General features: G+C 34.3%; 1 protein-coding gene across 2 annotated transcripts in view; it reads left to right on the top strand.

Annotated features, from left to right (window-relative positions):
- Positions 1-25000, top strand: part of Gyc88E (Guanylyl cyclase at 88E) — a 234009-nt gene that overhangs the window by 208916 nt on the left and 93 nt on the right. The window contains exons 14-16 of one of the 2 annotated variants that reach the window (XM_068352076.1): positions 2822-3082; positions 11526-11566; positions 22002-22128. In XM_068352076.1, the coding sequence (XP_068208177.1) occupies positions 2822-3082; positions 11526-11560 (296 nt within the window). In that variant the 3' untranslated portion in view covers positions 11561-11566; positions 22002-22128. Of the gene's footprint in view, positions 1-2821; positions 3083-11525; positions 11567-22001 lie in introns of both variants that reach the window. The other variant, XM_068352075.1, reaches the window with a different exon arrangement.

Genomic DNA, 25000 nt, shown 5'->3' with positions numbered 1-25000 from the left:
ATAGACTAATAGATTAATAAATGAATAAAGAATTGATTAGAAATTTTATCACCAAGTTCAAACCATTGTTCTCTAGTCTTGGGTACTACCATAGTCTCTCTCTGTACCATGGTCTTCCACTTTCTTGGGTTAGAGTTCTCTTGCTTGAGGGTACACTCGGGCACGCTATTCTATCTTATTTCTCTTTCTCTTGTTTTGTTGAAGTTTTTATAGTTTATATAGGAAATATTTATTTTAATATTACTGCTCTTAAAATATCTTATTTTTTCTTGTTTCCTTTCCTCGCTGAGCTATTTTCCCTGTTGGAGCCTCTTGACTTATAACATTCTGATTTTCCAACTAGGGTTGTAGCTTAGCAAATGATAATAATAATAATAATAATAATAATAATAATAATAGTAGTAGTAGTAGTAGTAGTAGTAGTAGTAGTAGTAGTAGTAATAATAATAATAATAATAATAATAATAATAATAGTAGTAGTAGTAGTAATAATAATAATAATAATACCTTATCTTATCTTCATTAAAAATGACCTGGTTTGGTCTTGGGACATTCGTACCGTCGTCATGTTACAAGTCCGTCCATTTTCTTATCTTCGTTTCTCAAATATTTTTACATACTCATTACATTCTATAATGTCACTATAAAGAGCTATTTAGTTGTCTGCACATTTTAGCTGTGGAAGTCTCTTGCTGCTTCTGGTTTCCCTGACTCTTAGTAACCTTTGCTCTTTAAAAAGGTATGTATGTACTGACACATATCTTTCGCTTCGAACGGGTACTGAACGTGTATGGGTAGATTGATTTGTAGAAGTCTATTTTTGAGCATAAAAGAGCATGTGTGTGACACTGCTAGATAAACAAGAGAGAGAGAGGAGAGAGAGAGAGAGAGAGAGAGAGAGAGAGAGATGACACTGCTAGAGAAACATGTGAGAGAGAGAGATGACACTGGTAGAGAAACATGAGAGAGAGAGAGAGAGAGAGAGAGAGAGAGAGAGAGATGGCGCTGCTAGAGAAACAGGTGAGAGAGAGAGAGAGAGAGAGAGAGAGAGAGAGAGAAAGAGATTGATTTGAAGTTTTCTGGCATCCTGGCATCTAAGGTCATTAACCCCGATATCGTTTGTAATAAATAAAGAATAAAATGAAATTCAATTTAAAACCATAAAAGCTATGATGTCCCTACAAAGGTTATATAGCTTCCAGAAGACCTACTTTTGAAATAAATATAAAAATACTGCTAGCATAATACAACATATCCTGCCTAAGAATCTTGGCAAGGACGAACCTGCCGTCCTCACTTCGAGCCTCAAACATATCTATCAAGATCAGTCCCTTTCTCCCAGAGTTCAAAGCTTAGTTTTGAAGAGGAGCTTATTCATTTAATTTTCAATCAAAGTTCTAAGTGGGAAGATTATCTAAAAAGTACTGAAATTTAGAAGGAATCGAACAGTTAATAGTTTCATTAAATGTGACCGGTGTGTTTCATGAATCTAGTAAAGATGAATTAATTCATCATTTTGGTTTCATTAAATGTGACTGGTGTGTTTACATAAATCTAGTAAAGATGAATTAATTTATTATTTTAGTTTCATTAAATGTGACTGGTGTGTTTACATAAATCTAGTAAAGATGAATTAATTTATTATTTTAGTTTCATTAAATGTGACTGGTGTGTTTACATAAATCTAGTAAAGATGAATTAATTTATTATTTTAGTTTCATTAAATGTGACTGGTGTGTTTACATAAATCTAGTAAAGATGAATTAATTTATTATTTTAGTTTCATTAAATGTGACTGGTGTGTTTACATAAGTCTAGTAAAGTTGAATTATTTTATCATTTTAATTTCCAGACGGCTCTGCCGCATGAATTAAGGCTATCCATTCCTGTGTTCAATTGCTATGGGTTATTTCAATCATTTAGTTAGCTGTGTTTAACTATAGTACTTAATTAACCTTAAAAACGTACGAAGATGTTCCATAACCAGAAAATTATCTAATTCTTTTTTTACCATTATCCCTACATTAAGGTGTCGGTTGCCTGATGCGCCCTTTCCAATGCCTTCTATCAGACGCATCCTCTTCCTCCAAACCTCTTCTCTCCATATCATCCTTCACCTTATCTCGCCATCTAATTCTCTGCCTCCCTCTTGATCTTCTTCCCTTATCCCTAAATTAAGGCGTCGTTTGCCTGATGCGCCCTTTCCAATGCCTTCTATCAGACTCATCCTCTTCCTCCAAACCTCTTCTCTCCATATCATCCTTCACCTTATCTCGCCATCTAATTCTCTGCCTCCCTCTTGATCTTCTTCCTTTATCCCTACATTAAGGCGTCGGTTGCCTGATGCGCCATCTCCAATGCCTTCTATCACACGCACACTCTTCCACAAAATCTCTTCTCTCCATATCATCCTTCACCTCATCTCGCCATCTACTTCTCTGCGTCCTCTTCACTCCCTCCCCATTAGAGTTCAAATGTTCAAGTAAAGGGATTGTGGTGGTCTATTGGAAACATCCTTGCCTGGCAATTACCAGACTGGGGTTCGTGTCCCTCTCAAGCTCGATAGTTTCTTGTAATGCCTACAATCCCACCATCCTTTTGAGCTAAGAATGGTGGTTTGGGGGGAGCCTATAACGTCTATCTGCTGAGAAGTCAGCAGCCATCTCCTGGCCCTCCTTGATCTTAGCTTGAGTGGAGAGGGGCTTGGATGCTGATCAATGTAAATATGGCCAGCCACTTGGGCATTGCCTTACAAGACAAATATTACACTCCCTTGCTCTGTCATTCACGAGCGGCCTTTAAACCTTCCTCTTCTTTCCAGGAAACATGAAGACCTACTGGCTCGTGTCCCGCGAGAACCGGGAGTCGATCAAGGGCAAAGTGATCCTTCCTCAGGCAGCAGCGGAGATCGCCGAGAGAGAGGACGCCCGTAGAGGCTCCAACGTCTCCAGGAACTATTCCCCGATCACCTTCGAAGATGTGGCACGCCGTTCTCTCACCGCCACGCCCACCCCGTCCTTGAGCGCTCCCTCCGGAGCCCAAATGTTTGGTGGGTCGGAGCCTCCGAAGGATAAACCTCGAAGTACGGACTGATCGGTTTTTTAAATTTTCTTTAGGTTTTCAATTGTGTTCTTTGGCTTTTTTATTCTTTTCTCTAGCTTTTCTTTTTTTCTTTAGCTTTTCTATTTTTTTCTTTAGCTTTTCTATTCTTTTCTTTAGCTTTATTATTTTCTGTAGCTTTTCTATTTTTTCTTCAGCTTTTCTATTTTTTTCTTTAGCTTTTCTGGTCTTTTCTTTTGTTTCTCTATTCTTTTCTTTAGCTTTATTATTTTCTCTAGCTTTTCTGTTTTTTCTTTAGTTTCTCTATTCTTTTCTTTACCCTTTCTATTCTTTTCTTTAGCTTTATTATTTTCTGTAGCTTTTCTAATTTTTTTTAGTTTCTCTATTCTTTTCTTTAGCTTTTCTATTCTTTTCTTTAGCTTTATTATTTTCTGTAGCTTTTCTATTATTTTCTTTAGCTTTTCTACTCTTTTATTTAGTTTCTCGGTTCTTTTCTTTAGCTTTATTATTTTCTGTAGCTTTTCTATTCTTTTCTTGGTTTTTCTATTATTTTCTTTTGCCTCTATTCTTTTCTTTAACTTTTCTATTATTCTTTTAGGGTTTTTGATCTTTTCTTTAGCTTTTCTATTCTTTTCTATAGTTTGCCTATTATTTTCATTAGTTTTTCTATTATTTTCTTTAGCTTTTCTATTCTTTTCTTTAGCTTTTCTATTATTTTTTTTTGTTTCTCTATTTTCTTTAGCTTTTCTATTCTTTTCTTTAGTTTCTCTATTCTTTTCTTTAGCTTCTCTATCATTTTATGTAGTTTTTTTATTTTTTAGCTTCTTTATTCTTTTCTCTAGCTTCTCTATTCTTTTCTTTATCTTTTCTATTATTTTCTTTAAGTTTTCTATCCTTTTCTTTAGCTTTTCTATTATTTTCTTTAAGTTTTCTATCCGTTTCTTTAGCTTTTCTATTATTTTCTTTAAGTTTTCTATCCGTTTCTTTAGCTTTTCTATTATTTTCTTTAAGTTTTCTATCCTTTTCTTTAGCTTTTCTATTATTTTCTTTAAGTTTTCTATCCGTTTCTTTAGCTTTTCTATTATTTTCTTTTAGTTTTCTATCCGTTTCTTTAGCTTTTCTATTATTTTCTTTAAGTTTTCTATCCTTTTCTTTAGCTTTTCTATTATTTTCTTTGTTTTCTATCCGTTTCTTTAGCTTTTCTATTATTTTCTTTAAGTTTTCTATCCGTTTCTTTAGCTTTTCTATTATTTTCTTTTAGTTTTCTATCCTTTTCTTTAGCTTTTCTATTATTTTCTTTTAGTTTTCTATCCTTTTCTTTAGCTTTTCTATTATTTTCTTTAAGTTTTCTATCCTTTTCTTTAGCTTTTCTATTATTTTCTTTAAGTTTTCTATCCGTTTCTTTAGCTTTTCTATTATTTTCTTTAAGTTTTCTATCCTTTTCTTTAGCTTTTCTATTATTTTCTTTAAGTTTTCTATCCGTTTCTTTAGCTTTTCTATTATTTTCTTTTAGTTTTCTATCCGTTTCTTTAGCTTTTCTATTATTTTCTTTTAGTTTTCTATCCGTTTCTTTAGCTTTTCTATTATTTTCTTTAAGTTTTCTATCCGTTTCTTTAGCTTTTCTATTATTTTCTTTAAGTTTTCTATCCTTTTCTTTAGCTTTTCTATTATTTTCTTTAAGTTTTCTATCCGTTTCTTTAGCTTTTTTATTATTTTCTTTTAGTTTTCTATCCGTTTCTTTAGCTTTTCTATTATTTTCTTTAAGTTTTCTATCCGTTTCTTTAGCTTTTCTATTATTTTCTTTAAGTTTTCTATCCTTTTCTTTAGCTTTTCTATTATTTTCTTTAAGTTTTCTATCCGTTTCTTTAGCTTTTTTATTATTTTCTTTAAGTTTTCTATCCTTTTCTTTAGCTTTTCTATTATTTTCTTTAAGTTTTCTATCCGTTTCTTTAGCTTTTCTATTATTTTCTTTTAGTTTTCTATCCGTTTGTTTAGCTTTTCTATTATTTTCTTCAAGTTTTCTATCCTTTTCTTTAGCTTTTCACACCCCATAGTATTCGTTTCTTAAAAATCTCCTTCTTCTTAATCCTTTTTAATTTGCAATCTCATTCTTATTATTTTTTCTCAAAAATATAATTTCTCTTAATTTTTTTTTCAATTTCACTTTTTTATGTATTTACTCTAATTTATCTTAATTTTTTTTTCGTAAACATATATTTCCTTTAGGTGCTATAGTGCTGTATATATTATTCTTCTTATAATAACAGTTGCTTATTCAAGTGTCCATTAATATTTACTTTGAGAAAACTAATCCGTAAAGTTATCCAACACAAGACGATTAAGAACAAATAGAAACTGGTGGTTTACTTATAAATCTTCCATTACTATATATATGTATAATATATATATATATATATATATATATATATATATACATGTATATATATGTACAGTATATATATATATATATATATATATATATTATATATATATGTATATATATATATATATATATATATATATAAATGTATGTATATATATATGTACAGTATATATATATTATATATATTATATATAATATTTATAAATGTGTGTATGTACAGTATATGTGCACACGCACTAGGATGAGGAGACTAAGAATAATTTTGTACCCCACTCTTTTATCAGTCCTCAATAACAACTTTGCTTTTACGTAGAATAAATCTTAATATGATAGTACAGAAATAAAGATAGATTGACACATTTCCACAGAATATAAGATTTTTTTTTTTCAAATTATAGGTACAGGTGAATATAAACATGAATTGTTATGCTTAAGGTATTCTACAGGGTACAGAAGTAGAGAAAAATTGACAGATTTCTAGAAAAGGGAAAATACGAATGTACGAATCAAATTAAATCCCTTTCAGTGATTCTGAAAGGGTAGTAGGAACAAACATTGTCAAATGAATCCCAATGCATTTTTCTGAAAGCAAGAAATGGGTGTGCCTATAGTCAATTTTTTTTATTGAGGCAGATTTGCACCGACTCGCAGGGGTGCCCTTTTAGCTCGGAAAAATTTCCTGCCATCTGATTGGTTAGAATTATCTTGTCCAACCAATCAGCGATCAGGAATTGACTATAGTGTCACTAGCAGATCGTCATTGCTCTTATTGTGACTGTTCAAGCGGACGGTTGTCAGCTGCATAGAATTCTTAGCACTATCTCTTACGCACCACGTCCTAAGTCTGTTGTTCAGTATGTTTATGCTCTATGTAGTCTGCTATGATAATTCCGTAGAATAAAATATTTATTTAATACTTTAGGACCTTTGCTAAACATCAAAATCAATAAACAAGCATCTCTGCCCTTGAAATTGGCAGATACCTTCATCTTTCTAATTTTGTATCAATAAACAAACATCTCTGCCCTTGAAATTGGCAGATACCTTCAGCTTCCTTGTTCTGTATCAATAAATATGCCTCTCTGCTCTTGAAATTGGCAGATACCTTCATCTTTCTAATTTTGTATCAATAAACAAACATCTCTGCCCTTGAAATTGGCAGATACCTTCAGCTTTCTTGTTCTATATCAATAAACAACATCTCTGCCCTTGAAATTGGCAGATACCTTCATCTTTCTAATTTTGTATCAATAAAAAAAAATTTTCTGCCCTTGAAATTGGCAGATACCTTCAGCTTTCTTGTTCTGTATCAATAGACTAGCACCTCTGCTCTTGAAATTGGCAGATACCTTCAGCTTCCTTGTTCTGGATCAATAAAAGAGCATATCTGCTCTTGAAATTGGCAGACACCTTCAACTCTCTTGTTCTGTATCAATAAAAAAGCACCTCTGCTCTTGAAATTGGCAGATACCTTCAGCTTTCTTGTTCTGTATCAATAGACAAGCACCTCTGCTCTTGAAATTGGCAGATACCTTCAGCTTTCTTGTTCTGTATCAATAGACAAGCACCTCTGCTCTTGAAATTGGCAGATACCTTCAGCTTCCTTGTTCTGTATCAATAAAAGAGCATATCTGCTCTTGAAATTGGCAGACACCTTCAACTCTCTTGTTCTGTATCAATAAACAAGCACCTCTGCTCTAGAAATTGGCAGATACCTTCAACTCTCTTGTTCTGTATCAATAGACAAGCACCTCTGCTCTTGAAATTGGCAGATACCTTCAGCTTCCTTGTTCTGGATCAATAAAAGAGCATATCTGCTCTTGAAATTGGCAGACACCTTCAACTCTCTTGTTCTGTATCAATAAAAAAGCACCTCTGCTCTTGAAATTGGCAGATACCTTCAGCTTTCTTGTTCTGTATCAATAGACAAGCACCTCTGCTCTTGAAATTGGCAGATACCTTCAGCTTTCTGGTTCTGTATCAATAGACAAGCACCTCTGCTCTTGAAATTGGCAGATACCTTCAGCTTTCTGGATCTGTATCAATAGACAAGCACCTCTGCTCTTGAAATTGGCAGATACCTTCAGCTTTTTTTGTTTGTATCAATAGACAAGCACCTCTGCTCTTGAAATTGGCAGATACCTTCAGCTTTCTTGTTCTGTATCAATAGACAAGCACCTCTGCTCTTGAAATTGGCAGATACCTTCAGCTTTCTGGTTCTGTATCAATAGACAAGCACCTCTGCTCTTGAAATTGGCAGATACCTTCAGCTTTCTTGTTCTGTATCAATAGACAAGCACCTCTGCTCTTGAAATTGGCAGATACCTTCAGCTTTCTTGTTCTGTATCAATAGACAAGCACCTCTGCTCTTGAAATTGGCAGATACCTTCAGCTTCCTTGTTCTGTATCAATAGACAAGCACCTCTGCACTTGAAATTGGCAGATACCTTCAGCTTTCTTGTTCTGTATCAATAGACAAGCACCTCTGCTCTTGAAATTGGCAGATACCTTCAGCTTCCTTGTTCTGTATTAATAAAAGAGCATATCTGCTCTTGAAATTGGCAGACACCTTCAACTCTCTTGTTCTGTATCAATAAACAAGCACCTCTGCTCTAGAAATTGGCAGATACCTTCAGCTTTCTTGTTCTGTATCAATAGACAAGCACCTCTGCTCTTGAAATTGGCAGATACCTTCAGCTTTCTTGTTCTGTATCAATAAAAAAGCACCTCTGCTCTTGAAATTGGCAGATACCTTCAGCTTCCTTGTTCTGTATCAATAAAAGAGCATATCTGCTCTTGAAATTGGCAGACACCTTCAACTCTCTTGTTCTGTATCAATAGACAAGCACCTCTGCACTTGAAATTGGCAGATACCTTCAGCTTTCTTGTTCTGTATCAATAGACAAGCACCTCTGCTCTTGAAATTGGCAGATACCTTCAGCTTTCTTGTTCTGTATCAATAGACAAGCACCTCTGCTCTTGAAATTGGCAGATACCTTCAGCTTCCTTGTTCTGTATCAATAGACAAGCACCTCTGCTCTTGAAATTGGCAGATACCTTCAGCTTTCTTGTTCTGTATCAATAGACAAGCACCTCTGCTCTTGAAATTGGCAGATACCTTCAGCTTTCTTGTTCTGTATCAATAGACAAGCACCTCTGCTCTTGAAATTGGCAGATACCTTCAGCTTCCTTGTTCTCTATCAATAAAAGAGCATATCTGCTCTTGAAATTGGCAGACACCTTCAACTCTCTTGTTCTGTATCAATAGACAAGCACCTATGCACTTGAAATTGGCAGTTACCTTCAGCTTTCTTGTTCTGTATCAATAGACAAGCACCTCTGCTCTTGAAATTGGCAGATACCTTCAGCTTCCTTGTTCTGTATTAATAAAAGAGCATATCTGCTCTTGAAATTGGCAGACACCTTCAACTCTCTTGTTCTGTATCAATAGACAAGCACCTCTGCTCTTGAAATTGGCAGATACCTTCAGCTTTCTTGTTCTGTATCAATAGACAAGCACCTCTGCTCTTGAAATTGGCAGATACCTTCAGCTTTCTTGTTCTGTATCAATAGACAAGCACCTCTGCTCTTGAAATTGGCAGATACCTTCAGCTTTCTTGTTCTGTATCAATAGACAAGCACCTCTGCTCTTGAAATTGGCAGATACCTTCAGCGTTCTTGTTCTGGATCAATAAAAGAGCATATCTGCTCTTGAAATTGGCAGACACCTTCAACTCTCTTGTTCTGTATCAATAGACAAGCACCTCTGCTCTTGAAATTGGCAGATACCTTCAGCTTTCTTGTTCTGTATCAATAGACAAGCACCTCTGCTCTTGAAATTGGCAGATACCTTCAGCTTTCTTGTTCTGTATCAATAGACAAGCACCTCTGCTCTTGAAATTGGCAGATACCTTCAGCTTCCTTGTTCTGTATCAATAAAAGAGCATATCTGCTCTTGAAATTGGCAGACACCTTCAACTCTCTTGTTCTGTATCAATAAACAAGCACCTCTGCTCTAGAGATTGGCAGATACCTTCAGCTTTCTTGTTCTGTATCAATAGACAAGCACCTCTGCTCTTGAAATTGGCAGATACCTTCAGCTTTCTTGTTCTGTATCAATAGACAAGCACCTCTGCTCTTGAAATTGGCAGATACCTTCAGCTTTCTTGTTCTGTATCAATAGACAAGCACCTCTGCTCTTGAAATTGGCAGATACCTTCAGCTTTCTTGTTCTGTATCAATAAAAAAGCATATCTGCTCTTGAAATTGGCAGACACCTTCAACTCTCTTGTTCTGTATCAATAAACAAGCACCTCTGCTCTAGAAATTGGCAGATACCTTCAACTCTCTTGTTTTGTATCAATAGACAAGCACCTCTGCTCTTGAAATTGGCAGATACCTTCAGCTTCCTTGTTCTGGATCAATAAAAGAGCATATCTGCTCTTGAAATTGGCAGACACCTTCAACTCTCTTGTTCTGTATCAATAAAAAACCACCTCTGCTCTTGAAATTGGCAGATACCTTCAGCTTTCTTGTTCTGTATCAATAGACAAGCACCCCTGCTCTTGAAATTGGCAGATACCTTCAGCTTTCTTGTTTTGTATCAATAGACAAGCACCTCTGCTCTTGAAATTGGCAGATACCTTCAGCTTTCTTGTTCTGTATCAATAGACAAGCACCTCTGCTCTTGAAATTGGCAGATACCTTCAGCTTTCTTGTTCTGTATCAATAGACAAGCACCTCTGCTCTTGAAATTGGCAGATACCTTCAGCTTCCTTGTTCTGTATCAATAAAAGAGCATATCTGCTCTTGAAATTGGCAGACACCTTCAACTCTCTTGTTCTGTATCAATAGACAAGCACCTCTGCACTTGAAATTGGCAGATACCTTCAGCTTTCTTGTTCTGTATCAATAGACAAGCACCTCTGCTCTTGAAATTGGCAGATACCTTCAGCTTTCTTGTTCTGTATCAATAGACAAGCACCTCTGCTCTTGAAATTGGCAGATACCTTCAGCTTTCTTGTTCTGTATCAATAAAAAAGCATATCTGCTCTTGAAATTGGCAGATACCTTCAGCTTTCTTATTCTGTATCAATAAACAAGCACCTCTGCTCTTGAAATTGGCAGATACCTTCAGCTTTCTTGTTCTGTATCAATAAAAAAGCATATCTGCTCTTGAAATTGGCAGATATTTTCAGCTTTCTTGTTCTGTATCAATAGACAAGCACCTCTGCTCTTGAAATTGGAAGATACCTTCAGCTTTCTTGTTCTGTATCAATAAAAAAGCATATCTGCTCTTGAAATTGGCAGATACCTTCAGCTTTCTTATTCTATATCAATAAAAAAGCACCTCTGCTCTAGAAATTGGCAGTTACCTTCAGCTTTCTTGTTCTGTATCAATAGACAAGCACCTCTGCTCTTGAAATTGGCAGATACCTTCAGCTTTCTTGTTCTGTATCAATAAAAAAAGCATATCTGCTCTTGAAATTGGCAGATATTTTCAGCTTTCTTGTTCTGTATCAATAGACAAGCACCTCTGCTCTTGATATTGGAAGATACCTTCAGCTTTCTTGTTCTGTATCAATAAAAAAGCATATCTGCTCTTGAAATTGGCAGATACCTTCAGCTTTCTTATTCTATATCAATAAAAAAGCACCTCTGCTCTAGAAATTGGCAGATACCTTCAGCTTTCTGGTTTTGTATCAATAAAAAAGCACCTCTGCTCTAGAAATTGGCAGATACCTTCAGCTTTCTTGTTCTGTATCAATAGACAAGCACCTCTGCTCTTGAAATTGGAAGATACCTTCAGCTTTCTTGTTCTGTATCAATAAAAAAGCACCTCTGCTCTAGAAATTGGCAGATACCTTCAGCTTCCTTGTTCTGTATCAATAGACAAGCACCTCTGCTCTTGAAATTGGAAGATACCTTCAGCCTTCTTTTTCTATACTAATAAACACGCATCTCTGCTCTTGAAATTGGCAGATATCTTTAGTTTTCTTGATTTATCTTAATATTTGTGCTTATAATGTAAACGTGGTATAGGTCTCGTGATCATTAAAGCCAACAAACGGTGTCTTTCCAGAACCAGTGATAATCATACCTGAACCTCTTGAGTAATTACAGGTAAGAGCTGCAGACACTTTGCTCTTCGTGCTTGCCCCCCCCCCCCTCCCACCCCTTTTCCCACCATCACGACCACTTGCAAGTCCACTGATCCTACCCTAAATATGGTCACTTGGCCCATACCACATGTATACAGCAGATGGGGGTTGTATCGATGTGAAATAAGACGGAATGACGTAAATGGAGCGTTGTATGTGTAGTAGCCTTGAATTATCTGACTCAGTAGAGATTTTATATTCCCTTAAAAATTATTTCTCATGAGACTATCTTTTTTAAAGTTCCTGAAGCCTGTTCTTTCCTTAATTATTTATTCATAGATTTTCATATGGGTCAAAGTGAAACCTCTCCGATTTATGTGATTTATTTTGTTAAAGAAACCAGGTCAGAATAGAAACCGTTGATAATTTGTTATATCCAAAATCTGTCTAGCACAAAATTTTTTCGATTTTTATGTAGAATTGTTCGATTTTTAACCAGAATTACTCATTGTTTATGCATTATTAGTTAATTCTCATACGGATCCAGTCAGGTTTAATACATAAGCTAAGTTATATTATACAAGGGACCAATTTCACTAAGATTTCTTATGTTTTTCAAGACTCAAATAAACAATTTGATTCCAGTTATTACTATAAGCAAGAACTGATAGTCTTAGATTTTGAGAGATACGTTGTGACTTCAATTTAATTCACAGGATAATTAAAACTCCTATGATTTTATTTCCGTAAATACAACCCCGAATTGTTAAGCTTGTTTTACACGGTCGAACCCGGTTATCGAACTTGCTTGTCAAACGGTTCGAAGAGGTCGAAGATCACTTTAAACACTTGTCTGTCGAACCGTGTTCGACGAACCATTCAACCGTGTAAACCCGCCTTTAGATCCACTTTGCACAGCTGAGATGTCTCTCTCTCTCTCTGGAGGGTAGATTGTACGGCACACGACAACGTTATTTTTGGATGCAATTTCAGGCTTTTAGGAATGAAGTTGATATTTCTTGACATCTCCAGTAGATTGTTTTAGCATTTTTAGGGTTGCACATCCACGAGGGTTTCCGGGAATGAATGCGGCACCTCATACGAGACAAAGAATGCTTTTAAAGGCACTTGTTATAAATTAGTGTTGTTTCCATTTTATTTTCACGTTTGCTTTCTCTCATTCTGCATGGTAGACTCCTTCCATTCTATAGAGAGTATTTTATAGAGCCAAAGTCGACATAAATGCATTAGTTTCCATTAGATTTGCTATACCATAAGAGTAAGAATTAACTATGTATGTGTGTATATATGTATATGTATACACATACATATACATATGTATTCAAATAAACCATATATAATTTTGATACATTAATGTCTGGATTCTCTTAACGACCTCGGGATCAGAGTCCCAGGCGAAATTACATAAAGACAAGAGCTTGTGACCGGCCGGGAGTCAAACCCTGATCCGGCAAACTTGTATAGACAGTGACTTAACCACTTGGCCACGAAGAAAGGTTAAGTCACTGTCTATACAAGTTAGCCGGGCCAGGGTTCGACTCCCGGCCTGTCACAAGCTCTTGTCTTTGTATGATATCGCCTGGGGCTCTGATCCCGAGGTCGTTAAGAGAATCCAGACATTAATGTATAAAAAATATATGGCTTATTTGAATATGAAAACACGTCTAAATGTGCAAAATTTATCATACATATGTATGTAACGCATCCATTTCCCTACAATCAACCTTCGCTGACAGTCCCTTTAATTAGCAATGTTTTCCAATTACATCTTAGTTACATTTCTTAGAAATTTCCTGACATCCTTGCTGCCATTCATAGAGTTATATCTACTGTATTCAATTAACTTCAAGACCATATAAAATTTACTTTTATATAATTAGAATCGTAGTTAAAACTACCTTTTGCATTACTCTTACTGATACTTAAATTTCTAAACTTATTCCCTACCATGGTTAGCTAGCTAACCATCCTCGTTCCTATTTCATACGTCTTTCCCATCAGGTGATAATAATAATAATAATAATAATAATAATAATAATAATAATAATAATAATATTAATATTAATAACAATAATGGTAATGATAATAATAATAATAATAATAATAATAATAATAATAATAATAATAATAATAATAATAATAATAATGATAATCATAATAATAATAATGATAATAAAAATAATAGTAATAATAATAATAATAATGATAATAATAATTATAACGTTAATAATAATAATAATAATAATAATAATAATAATAATAATAATAATAATAATAATAATGATAATAATAATCTACTCCACAACTTTTCATACTAACATATACCACATCGTCAACATCAAGATTTTATCGTTCAATATATTTATAATTAAAATCTGCAACATTTCAAATTAATTGATTTCTGTCAGGATTATTTTTTTTCATAATTCATGAATATATCTCAGGTTTTTTTATATTTTTCATTCAAGAAATGTTTTTTCTTTCTTTTGTTTTCTCAAAAATTAGTTCATTGTCCCGTCGATCTTTTCAGTCTTATTAATGATATCAAAACCTTTTTTTTTCCTAGGTGTGTCTTAGTTTCACACACACACACACACACACACACACACACACAAACTGAAAATATCTTTATTATACACGAGTTTCTTATCGTTTATTTAGGAAATATTTATTTTAATGTTGTTGGTCTTCTTAAAATATTTTATTTTCCCTTGTTTCCTTTTCTCACTGGGCTATTTTCCCTGTTGGGGCCCCTGGGCTTATAGCATCCTGCTTTTCCAACTAGGGTTATAGCTTAGCAAGTAATAATAATAATAGTAATTCTGTTGATTTCTGTTCATTATTATCATCATATCTTTCATCGTGTTGACAAGTTGTTTTTTTTTTCTTATCTTTCATACATTTTCATATTCATCATCATCTCCTCCTACGCCCATTGACGCAAAGGGCCTCGGTTACATTTTGCCAGTCACCTCCATCTTGACCTTTTAATTCAATACTTCTCCATTCATCACCTGCCACTTCACGCTTCATACTCCTCAGCCATGTAGGCCTGGGTCTTCCAACTCTTCTAGTGCCTTGTGTAACCCAGTTGAAAGTTTTATCAATTTAGCCATGTTTTATATTACGGTTTGGGTCTTCCAACTCTTCTAGTGCCTTGTGTAACACAGTTGAAAGTTTTATCAAGTTAGCCATGTTTTATATTTCGGTTTGACCTTTACTGTTCTCGTTGCTCTCTCTCAGGACGCCAAAAAAAAAAAAAAAACCCCAAATCAATCTGTTAACCCTTGCTTTCTTTCATATTTCCCTTTTTTTGATAATGTATCTGCTATCCTTAAACTATTCTAAGCACTTATTCTATGATAATGAAGCTCCATTTGCTGATATCCAAGGGGAGGGGGAGAACCAAATGAGAAAAAAATATGTATGTTTTTTGGATAAAAAAAGCTATCCTCTTTTCAAAATTTTTTTGGGGTAGGTAAATGACATAGTTAGTGGCTGAAATTTTTCAATTCCCTGCTTGCTCATTTTTTGCCTGTTTTGACAATATGTAGAATGGCAATGTGTTTCCTTATTTTGGCTATGTATCTGATATACTTAACCTTCCCTTTTTTTCATCTTATTCCTTATTTTTATTATGTATTTGTTATACTTAAATTTTTCCTGCGTTCTCACCAAATTACCATATTTATAATGTGTCTATGTTTAACTTTCCCTAGTATTTAATTTCCCCCTTATTCTTACAATGTATCTGTTATTCTTAACTTTCCCTAGTATTTAATTTCCCCCTTATTCTTACAATGTATCTGTTATTCTTAACTTTCCCTTGTTTTTAATTTCCCCCTGTTCTTACAATGTATCTGTTATTCTTAACTTTCCCTTGTTTTTAATTTCCCCCTGTTCTTACAATGTATCTGTTATTCTTAACTTTCCCTAGTATTTAATTTCCCCCTTATTCTTACAATGTATCTGTTATTCTTAACTTTCCCTTGTTTTTAATTTCCCCCTGTTCTTACAATGTATCTGTTATTCTCAACTTTCCCTTGTTTTTAATTTCCCCCTGTTCTTACAATGTATCTGTTATTCTCAACTTTCCCTTGTTTTTAATTTCCCCCTGTTCTTACAATGTATCTGTTATTCTCAACTTTCCCTTGTTTTTAATTTCCCCCTGTTCTTACAATGTATCTGTTATTCTCAACTTTCCCTTGTTTTTAATTTCCCCCTGTTCTTACAATGTATCTGTTATTCTCAACTTTCCCTTGTTTTTAATTTCCCCCTGTTCTTACAATGTATCTGTTATTCTCAACTTTCCCTTGTTTTTAATTTCCCCCTGTTCTTACAATGTATCTGTTATTCTCAACTTTCCCTTGTTTTTAATTTCCCCCTGTTCTTACAATGTATCTGTTATTCTCAACTTTCCCTTGTTTTTAATTTCCCCCTGTTCTTACAATGTATCTGTTATTCTCAACTTTCCCTTGTTTTTAATTTCCCCCTGTTCTTACAATGTATCTGTTATTCTCAACTTTCCCTTGTTTTTAATTTCCCCCTGTTCTTACAATGTATCTGTTATTCTCAACTTTCCCTTGTTTTTAATTTCCCCCTGTTCTTACAATGTATCTGTTATTCTCAACTTTCCCTTGTTTTTAATTTCCCCCTGTTCTTACAATGTATCTGTTATTCTTAACTTTCCCTTGTTTTTAATTTCCCCCTGTTCTTACAATGTATCTGTTATTCTCAACTTTCCCTTGTTTTTAATTTCCCCCTGTTCTTACAATGTATCTGTTATTCTCAACTTTCCCTTGTTTTTAATTTCCCCCTGTTCTTACAATGTATCTGTTATTCTCAACTTTCCCTTGTTTTTAATTTCCCCCTGTTCTTACAATGTATCTGTTATTCTCAACTTTCCCTTGTTTTTAATTTCCCCCTGTTCTTACAATGTATCTGTTATTCTCAACTTTCCCTTGTTTTTAATTTCCCCCTGTTCTTACAATGTATCTGTTATTCTCAACTTTCCCTTGTTTTTAATTTCCCCCTGTTCTTACAATGTATCTGTTATTCTCAACTTTCCCTTGTTTTTAATTTCCCCCTGTTCTTACAATGTATCTGTTATTCTCAACTTTCCCTTGTTTTTAATTTCCCCCTGTTCTTACAATGTATCTGTTATTCTTAACTTTCCCTTGTTTTTAATTTCCCCCTGTTCTTACAATGTATCTGTTATTCTCAACTTTCCCTTGTTTTTAATTTCCCCCTGTTCTTACAATGTATCTGTTATTCTCAACTTTCCCTTGTTTTTAATTTCCCCCTGTTCTTACAATGTATCTGTTATTCTTAACTTTCCCTTGTTTTTAATTTCCCCCTGTTCTTACAATGTATCTGTTATTCTTAACTTTCCCTTGTTTTTAATTTCCCCCTGTTCTTACAATGTATCTGTTATTCTTAACTTTCCCTTGTTTTTAATTTCCCCCTGTTCTTACAATGTATCTGTTATTCTTAACTTTCCCTTGTTTTTAATTTCCCCCTGTTCTTACAATGTATCTGTTATTCTTAACTTTCCCTTGTTTTTAATTTCCCCCTGTTCTTACAATGTATCTGTTATTCTTAACTTTCCCTTGTTTTTAATTTCCCCCTGTTCTTACAATGTATCTGTTATTCTCAACTTTCCCTTGTTTTTAATTTCCCCCTGTTCTTACAATGTATCTGTTATTCTTAACTTTCCCTTGTTTTTAATTTCCCCCTGTTCTTACAATGTATCTGTTATTCTTAACTTTCCCTTGTTTTTAATTTCCCCCTGTTCTTACAATGTATCTGTTATTCTTAACTTTCCCTAGTTTTTAATTTCCCCCTGTTCTTACAATGTATCTGTTATTCTTAACTTTCCCTTGTTTTTAATTTCCCCCTGTTCTTACAATGTATCTGTTATTCTCAACTTTCCCTTGTTTTTAATTTCCCCCTGTTCTTACAATGTATCTGTTATTCTCAACTTTCCCTTGTTTTTAATTTCCCCCTGTTCTTACAATGTATCTGTTATTCTCAACTTTCCCTTGTTTTTAATTTCCCCCTGTTCTTACAATGTATCTGTTATTCTCAACTTTCCCTTGTTTTTAATTTCCCCCTGTTCTTACAATGTATCTGTTATTCTCAACTTTCCCTTGTTTTTAATTTCCCCCTGTTCTTACAATGTATCTGTTATTCTCAACTTTCCCTTGTTTTTAATTTCCCCCTGTTCTTACAATGTATCTGTTATTCTCAACTTTCCCTAGTTTTTAATTTCCCCCTGTTCTTACAATGTATCTGTTATTCTTAACTTTCCCTAGTTTTTATTTTCCCCCTGTTCTTACAATGTATCTGTTATTCTTAACTTTCCCTAGTTTTTAATTTCCCCCTGTTCTTACAATGTATCTGTTATTCTTAATTTTCCCTAGTATTTAATTTCCCCCTGTTCTTACAATGTATCTTATTCTTAACTTTCCCTAGTTTTTATTTTCCCCCTGTTCTTACAATGTATCTGTTATTCTTAATTTTCCCTAGTATTTAATTTCCCCCTGTTCTTACAATGTATCTGTTATTCTTAATTTTCCCTAGTATTTAATTTCCCCCTGTTCTTACAATGTATCTTATTCTTAACTTTCCCTAGTTTTTATTTTCCCCCTGTTCTTACAATGTATCTGTTATTCTTAACTTTCCCTTGTTTTTAATTTCCCCCTGTTCTTACAATGTATCTGTTATTCTCAACTTTCCCTTGTTTTTAATTTCCCCCTGTTCTTACAATGTATCTGTTATTCTTAACTTTCCCTTGTTTTTAATTTCCCCCTGTTCTTACAATGTATCTGTTATTCTCAACTTTCCCTTGTTTTTAATTTCCCCCTGTTCTTACAATGTATCTGTTATTCTTAATTTTCCCTAGTATTTAATTTCCCCCTGTTCTTACAATGTATCTTATTCTTAACTTTCCCTAGTTTTTAATTTCCCCCTGTTCTTACAATGTATCTGTTATTCTCAACTTTCCCTTGTTTTTAATTTCCCCCTGTTCTTACAATGTATCTGTTATTCTTAACTTTCCCTAGTATTTAATTTCCCCCTGTTCGTACATTTCCCCTGTTCTTACAATGTATCTGTTATCTTTAACTTTCCCCCTGTTCTTATAATGTATCTGTTATTCTTAACTTTTCCTAGTTTTTAATTTCCCCCTGTTCTTACATTTCCCCTGTTCTTACAATGTATCTGTTATCTTTAACTTTCCCTACTTTCTCAATTGCCCCTGTTCTTACAATGTATCTGTTATCTTTAACTTTCCCTACTTTCTCAATTGCCCCTGTTCTTACAATGTATCTGTTATCTTTAACTTTCCCTACTTTCTCATTTTCCCCTGTTCTTACAATATATCTGCTATCCTTAACATTCTTTCTCGTTCGTTATGCTAATATCACTTTAACTTTAACTATATTACCCTTTTCCCTATTCAGTTATCTTTAACTTTTACTGCTTTTGAAAATTTTCTCCCTATTTTTACAATCTATATGTTATCCTTAACCTCCCTACCGTCTCACATATTTCCCTATTTGGCAAAATTGAATCACTTACCCATAATTGTTGGTGCCTTCTTACGATTTTCCTTATTTTGACAATGTAAATTCTGTCCTTAACTTTCTCTAGTTCCCCACGTCTTTTTTCCTATTGTGACAATGTACGTTCTACCCTTAACTTTCTCTATTTTCTCACGCCTTTTTTTCCTATTGTGACTTGTGAGTTCTATCCTTAACTTTCTGTGTTTTCTCACGGCTTTTTTCCCTTGTGACAGTGTAAGTTGTAGTTTCTCATGTCTTTTTTCTTTTTGTGACAATGTAAGTTCTGTCCTTAGCTTTCTCTAGTTTCTCATGTCTTTTTGCCTATTGTGACAATGTAAGTTCTGTCCTTAGCTTTCTCTAGTTTTTCATGTCTTTTTGCCTATTGTGACAATGTAAGTTCTGTCCTTATCTTTCTCTAGTTTCTCATGTCTTTTTGCCTATTGTGACAATGTAAGTTCTGTCCTTAGCTTTCTCTAGTTTTTCATGTCTTTTTGCCTATTGTGACAATGTAAGTTCTGTCCTTAGCTTTCTCTAGTTTCTCATGTCTTTTTGCCTATTGTGACAATGTAAGTTCTGTCCTTAGCTTTCTCTAGTTTTTCATGTCTTTTTGCCTATTGTGAAAATGTAAGTTCTGTCCTTAACTTGCTCTAGATTCTCAAGTCTTTTTTTTCCCTATTGTATCAGTGTAAGTTATATTCTTAACTCTCTCTAGTTTCTCACGACTTTCTTTCGTATTGTGACAATGTTTTTTGTATCTTTAACTTTCCTGCTTTCCCAGATTTATCCTTAATTTTGAAAAGACGTTTCATGCCTCAGTTATTCCTACCTCGACCTTCTTTCTCATGTTTCATCAGCTTTTTATCTATTGCTCTTCTTTCTTGGTGTAGCCTGCCCAAAACTTTGAAGATATTTAAAAAAAAAACCTATAGCTTACCCTGTTTTGTAAATTGTGTCCATGTTTCTAAGGATTTTTAATTATATTGCCCAATTTGCGTAGCTTCTTTGTCTTTGTCAAGTTTTTTTCCCCAGGAATGTTTGATATGAATGTTTCTCATAACCTTTATCCCAGGAATGTAGTATAAATGTTTTTCATAACCTTTATCCCAGGAATGTTGTATAAATGTTTCATATAACTCTTTTCCCAAGAACGTTTAATATAAATGTTTCATATAACCATTTTCCCAAGAACGTTTGATATAAATGTTTCATATAACCATTTTCCCAAGAACGTTTAATATAAATGTTTCATATAACTCTTTTCCCAAGAACGTTTAATATAAATGTTTCATATAACCATTTTCCCAAGAACGTTTAATATAAATGTTTCATATAACTCTTTTCCCAAGAACGTTTAATATAAATGTTTCATATAACCATTTTCCCAAGAACGTTTAATATAAATGTTTCATATAACTCTTTTCCCAAGAACGTTTAATATAAATGTTTCATATAACCATTTTCCCAAGAACGTTTAATATAAATGTTTCATATAACCATTTTCCCAAGAACGTTTAATATAAATGTTTCTTATAACTTTTCCCAAGAACATTTAATATAAATGTTTCATATAACTTTTCCCAAGAACGTTTAATATAAATGTTTCATATAACTCTTTTCCCAAGAACGTTTAATATAAATGTTTCATATAACTATTTTCCTAAGAACGTTTAATATAAATGTTTCATATAACTCTTTTCCCAAGAACATTTAATATAAATGTTTCTTATAACTTTTCCCAAGAACGTTTAATATAAATGTTTCATATAACTCTTTTCCCAAGAACGTTAAATATAAATGTTTCATATAACCATTTTCCCAAGAACGTTTAATATAAATGTTTCATATAACTCTTTTCCCAAGAACGTTTAATATAAATGTTTCATATAACTCTTTTCCCAAGAACGTTTAATATAAATGTTTCTTATAACTTTTCCCAAGAACGTTTAATATAAATGTTTCATATAACTCTTTTCCCAAGAACATTTAATATAAATGTTTCTTATAACTTTTCCCAAGAACGTTTAATATAAATGTTTCATATAACTCTTTTCCCAAGAACGTTTAATATAAATGTTTCATATAACCATTTTCCCAAGAACGTTTAATATAAATGTTTCATATAACTCTTTTCCCAAGAACGTTTAATATAAATGTTTCATATAACTATTTTCCTAAGAACGTTTAATATAAATGTTTCATATAACCATTTTCCCAAGAACGTTTAATATAAATGTTTCATATAACTCTTTTCCCAAGAACGTTCAATATAAATGTTTCTTATAATCTTTTTGCCAAGAACGTTTGATATGTTTCTTATAACCATTTTCCCAGGAACGTTTAATATAAATTTTTCTTATAATATTTTTCCTAAAAACCTTTAATATAAATGTTTCTTATAACCCTTTTCCCAGGAACGTTTAATATAAATGTTTCTTATAACCTTTTTCCCATTATCAAGTTTCCTCCCATTCTTTGTCAAATTAGCAAATGTTATCAGTATTTGGTAAGTTAAAGAAGGTTTTATTAGTGATTTGGCAATTAGTCAAGTGTTATATCTGTCAAAATAAGCCTTTTTCCTCCCCCCCCCTTTGTCAAATCAGCAAACTTTGTCAGTATTTGGTAAGTTACAGAATGTTTTATCAGTGATTTGGTAATTAGTCAAGTGTTATAACCTTTTTCCTTCTTTAAACGTTTCAGTATTATGCAAGTTCCCGTGAACTTTGTTAAGCCTATTTCCTTCCCCCCTTTGTCAAATCAGCAAACTTTGTCAGTATTTGGTAAGTTACAGAATGTCTTATCAGTGTTTGTTATATTTCGAAACTTTTTATCAGTGATTTGTAAATTGTCAAATTTTCCTTTCCCCAACTCCAGGTCGGACGTTCTCCAATGCAGGATTCTCTGGGATGACCGTGCCAGTCATCAACAGCACGCCCAAGCCATCCCCTACAGAAGAACTCCTGTCTCCTTCTTCAGTAACCTCCACGGCGCACGAACACCACAACTCCGTGGGCGATAGAATCCGCAACACGATGCACGAAAAGCCTTCGGAGATGTCTTCGCTGGCGCCTCACCACTTGCTGCAGAAGTCCCAGCCTCTGCCGATAGGCAGCTACACCCTGATCGCCACGCAGACCCCGCAGAAGCTGATCCTCCCCGACGTCCTCATAGACAACCACCACTCGCGTGACAGCAAGGCCCAGGAGGCAATGGGAGCTCATAATGTTATACCCATCACTAAAATCGAGGTCACGGGCATCAAGGAAGTCGTGGACAGAGCGACGTCACCCATTGTGTCTCATAGTTCTAATAATTCAGAGCACAGGAACAGAGTCCATAGTCATACCTGCGTGTTGCTGTAACGCTCGCATTCACCCGGGACGCGCCTAGAACTCGTATTAATGGGGTCTGCGTTCACCTCACACAATTTCACACTTTTGGATCCTGAAGGGCATTCTGTTGATAACCATGTTCAGAGGTACTTGACCCTCTCTCCAGTTATCTTTAGATGTGGATCTGACCATGCACTGAGTAAAGATAACCATGTTCAGAGGTACTTGACCCTCTCTCCAGTTATCTTTAGATGTGGATCTGACCATGCACTGAGTAAAGATAACCATGTTCAGAGGTACTTGACCCTCTCTCTAGTTCTCTTCAGAATGGATGGGATCATGCACCAAGTAGAGACCACATCTTTCTCATTCTACGTCTTTGAATGGTCTAATGAAAGTTTAAGTATGTTAATGTTTAGAACATTGAGAAAAAGAGAGCTAGAACGAGAGATAGATAGACAGGGAAGGGAAAGATAGATAGCATTAAGTTGCTCGCTGTTATTTACCTTCATCACAGAGATCTTAATCAAAGTTCCTGCAAGTAGTTTATAACAAGCAAAACCACCAAAAGTGCACTTTGGCTTCGAGACTTGTCTACAACATTCATTAACCCAGATTATTCCAATACCTCCTTTGATATGCACAAGGTGGCCCAATCAGTTCATAAATGTGAATTTATAAATTTGCATACACACACCACACATGCACACATACAGGCATATTTGCATACTTATATTATATGCAGATACATATATTGTATATATAATCATGTGCACATGTGAATACAATATACATATAAATATATATATAGTTTTTGTATATAGTTTTCTATTAACCCACTTGTGACTGACGTTCAGGAAAAACAAGCGAGAAGTAGCCCATCTAGATTTGATATGGAGGTTGAAGCTTTGTAGAAATCTAGTTGTGGTTGCACTTAGCAATCTGCTATTGGTAAAAAGAAAAGTAAGCTCAAATTGAATAAATATAACAATGCATCTGTTTTCTTAGCTATTCAAACATCAAATTTTAAGGGAAATATTCCTAAGCTGTCAACATGAGTGAACAGTCACCAGTGAGTTAATATCCTTATTTATTAACAGAAAGGGCAAATTTTTAGTAATGCAAGGTAGAGGCTGCCATATACCAAAAGAGCAATGACAAACATTTCATCTACGTTGTAAGGTCCATCAACGAAAATTGAAGGGCGCTCACGACATTTGGTGGTCGTTCTGTAATTGCAAGACACTAAACCATTTGGTGGCCACACTGTCTGTATCTGAAAAACTCTATGTCTTTAGCTGGCCACACTGTCTGTATCTGAAAAGCTCTATGTCCTTAGCTGCCCACACTGTCTGTATCTGAAAAACTCTATTACCTTAGCTGGCCACACTGTCTGTATCTGAAAAACTCTATTACTTTAGCTGGCCACACTGTCTGTATCTGAAAATTTCTATTACCTTAGTTGATCACAATGTCTGTATCTGAAAAACTCTAGGGCCTTAGCTGGCCACACATTCTGTAATCGCAAGGCACTTAACCAGTTTCTGGGCATACTATCTATAACTGAAACTTGGCATTAACTTGCCACATTTTCTGTCATTGCAAGGCATTTGTGTATTTTGTACCATACTGTCTGTAACTGAAAGACTTGAGGGCATTAGCTGGTCACACTTACTGTAATTGCAAGGCACTTAGCCACTTACTGGTCTTACCGTCTTTGACTGAAAGATGCAATGGAATTATCTGACCAATTTGCCTGTACTGTGTTATCCAGGCTCTTTAACATTTACTTCTCTTGAAGAACTTAATTAATTTGTTACTCTTATGCGAGCTGTTCCCGTATAGGAATGCACTAATCAATTTGAATGCATAATTTATTAATTCTCCTGAATTCCTGAATTATGCAAATTATGGAAATGATCTCTTGTGTCTGCTTGCTGAGCTTACAAAATGTCAACACCATGAATGTGGCCTGGCGAGAAAGTTTTGAAATCTTACATCAGTTCAGTTCACCAATGTCAGTGACATCGATTTCAACTTACCAGAGTAGGCTCTGCTCATGATTCACTTCTTTACAAGCTGAACACTGTACCTTATTATTTTTCTGGTGCTGCGCCTGTGAAAATGAAACCTACAGTAAGAACTCATGTCAAGATTCACTTCTTTACAAGAAGAACACTATACCTTATTATTTTTCTGGTGGTGCACCTGTGAAAATGAGACCTACAGTAAGCATCTTTCAAATTAGATTGTTGTGGTCAAAGCCTTCTCTGGAGCACACTTCTATACCTTTGGAACCTTCCTCCAAGCCTGTTGAAGGTCTGTGCAACACTGCATCGAACTGGCAGATGAGGCATGGACTATAGAGCCATAGGATGACCGTTACATCTTACAGGATAAGTTGCCAGTTAGTTACCTGTTGGCTGTAGTGAAGAGTCGGAGGTGTGTGTCACGGGAGAAGTGTTTTCGTAGCACAAGTAATCGTTCATAAAAAAAAAAAAAAAAAAAAATGCGTCCATCCAACAATTTCTTTTTTTTTCT

Source organism: Palaemon carinicauda, chromosome 28, assembly GCF_036898095.1.
Source record: "Palaemon carinicauda isolate YSFRI2023 chromosome 28, ASM3689809v2, whole genome shotgun sequence".
Lineage (NCBI taxonomy): Eukaryota > Metazoa > Arthropoda > Malacostraca > Decapoda > Palaemonidae > Palaemon > Palaemon carinicauda.
Note: the sequence above shows the minus strand (reverse complement) of the source record. Positions and strands in the feature narration are given on the sequence as shown.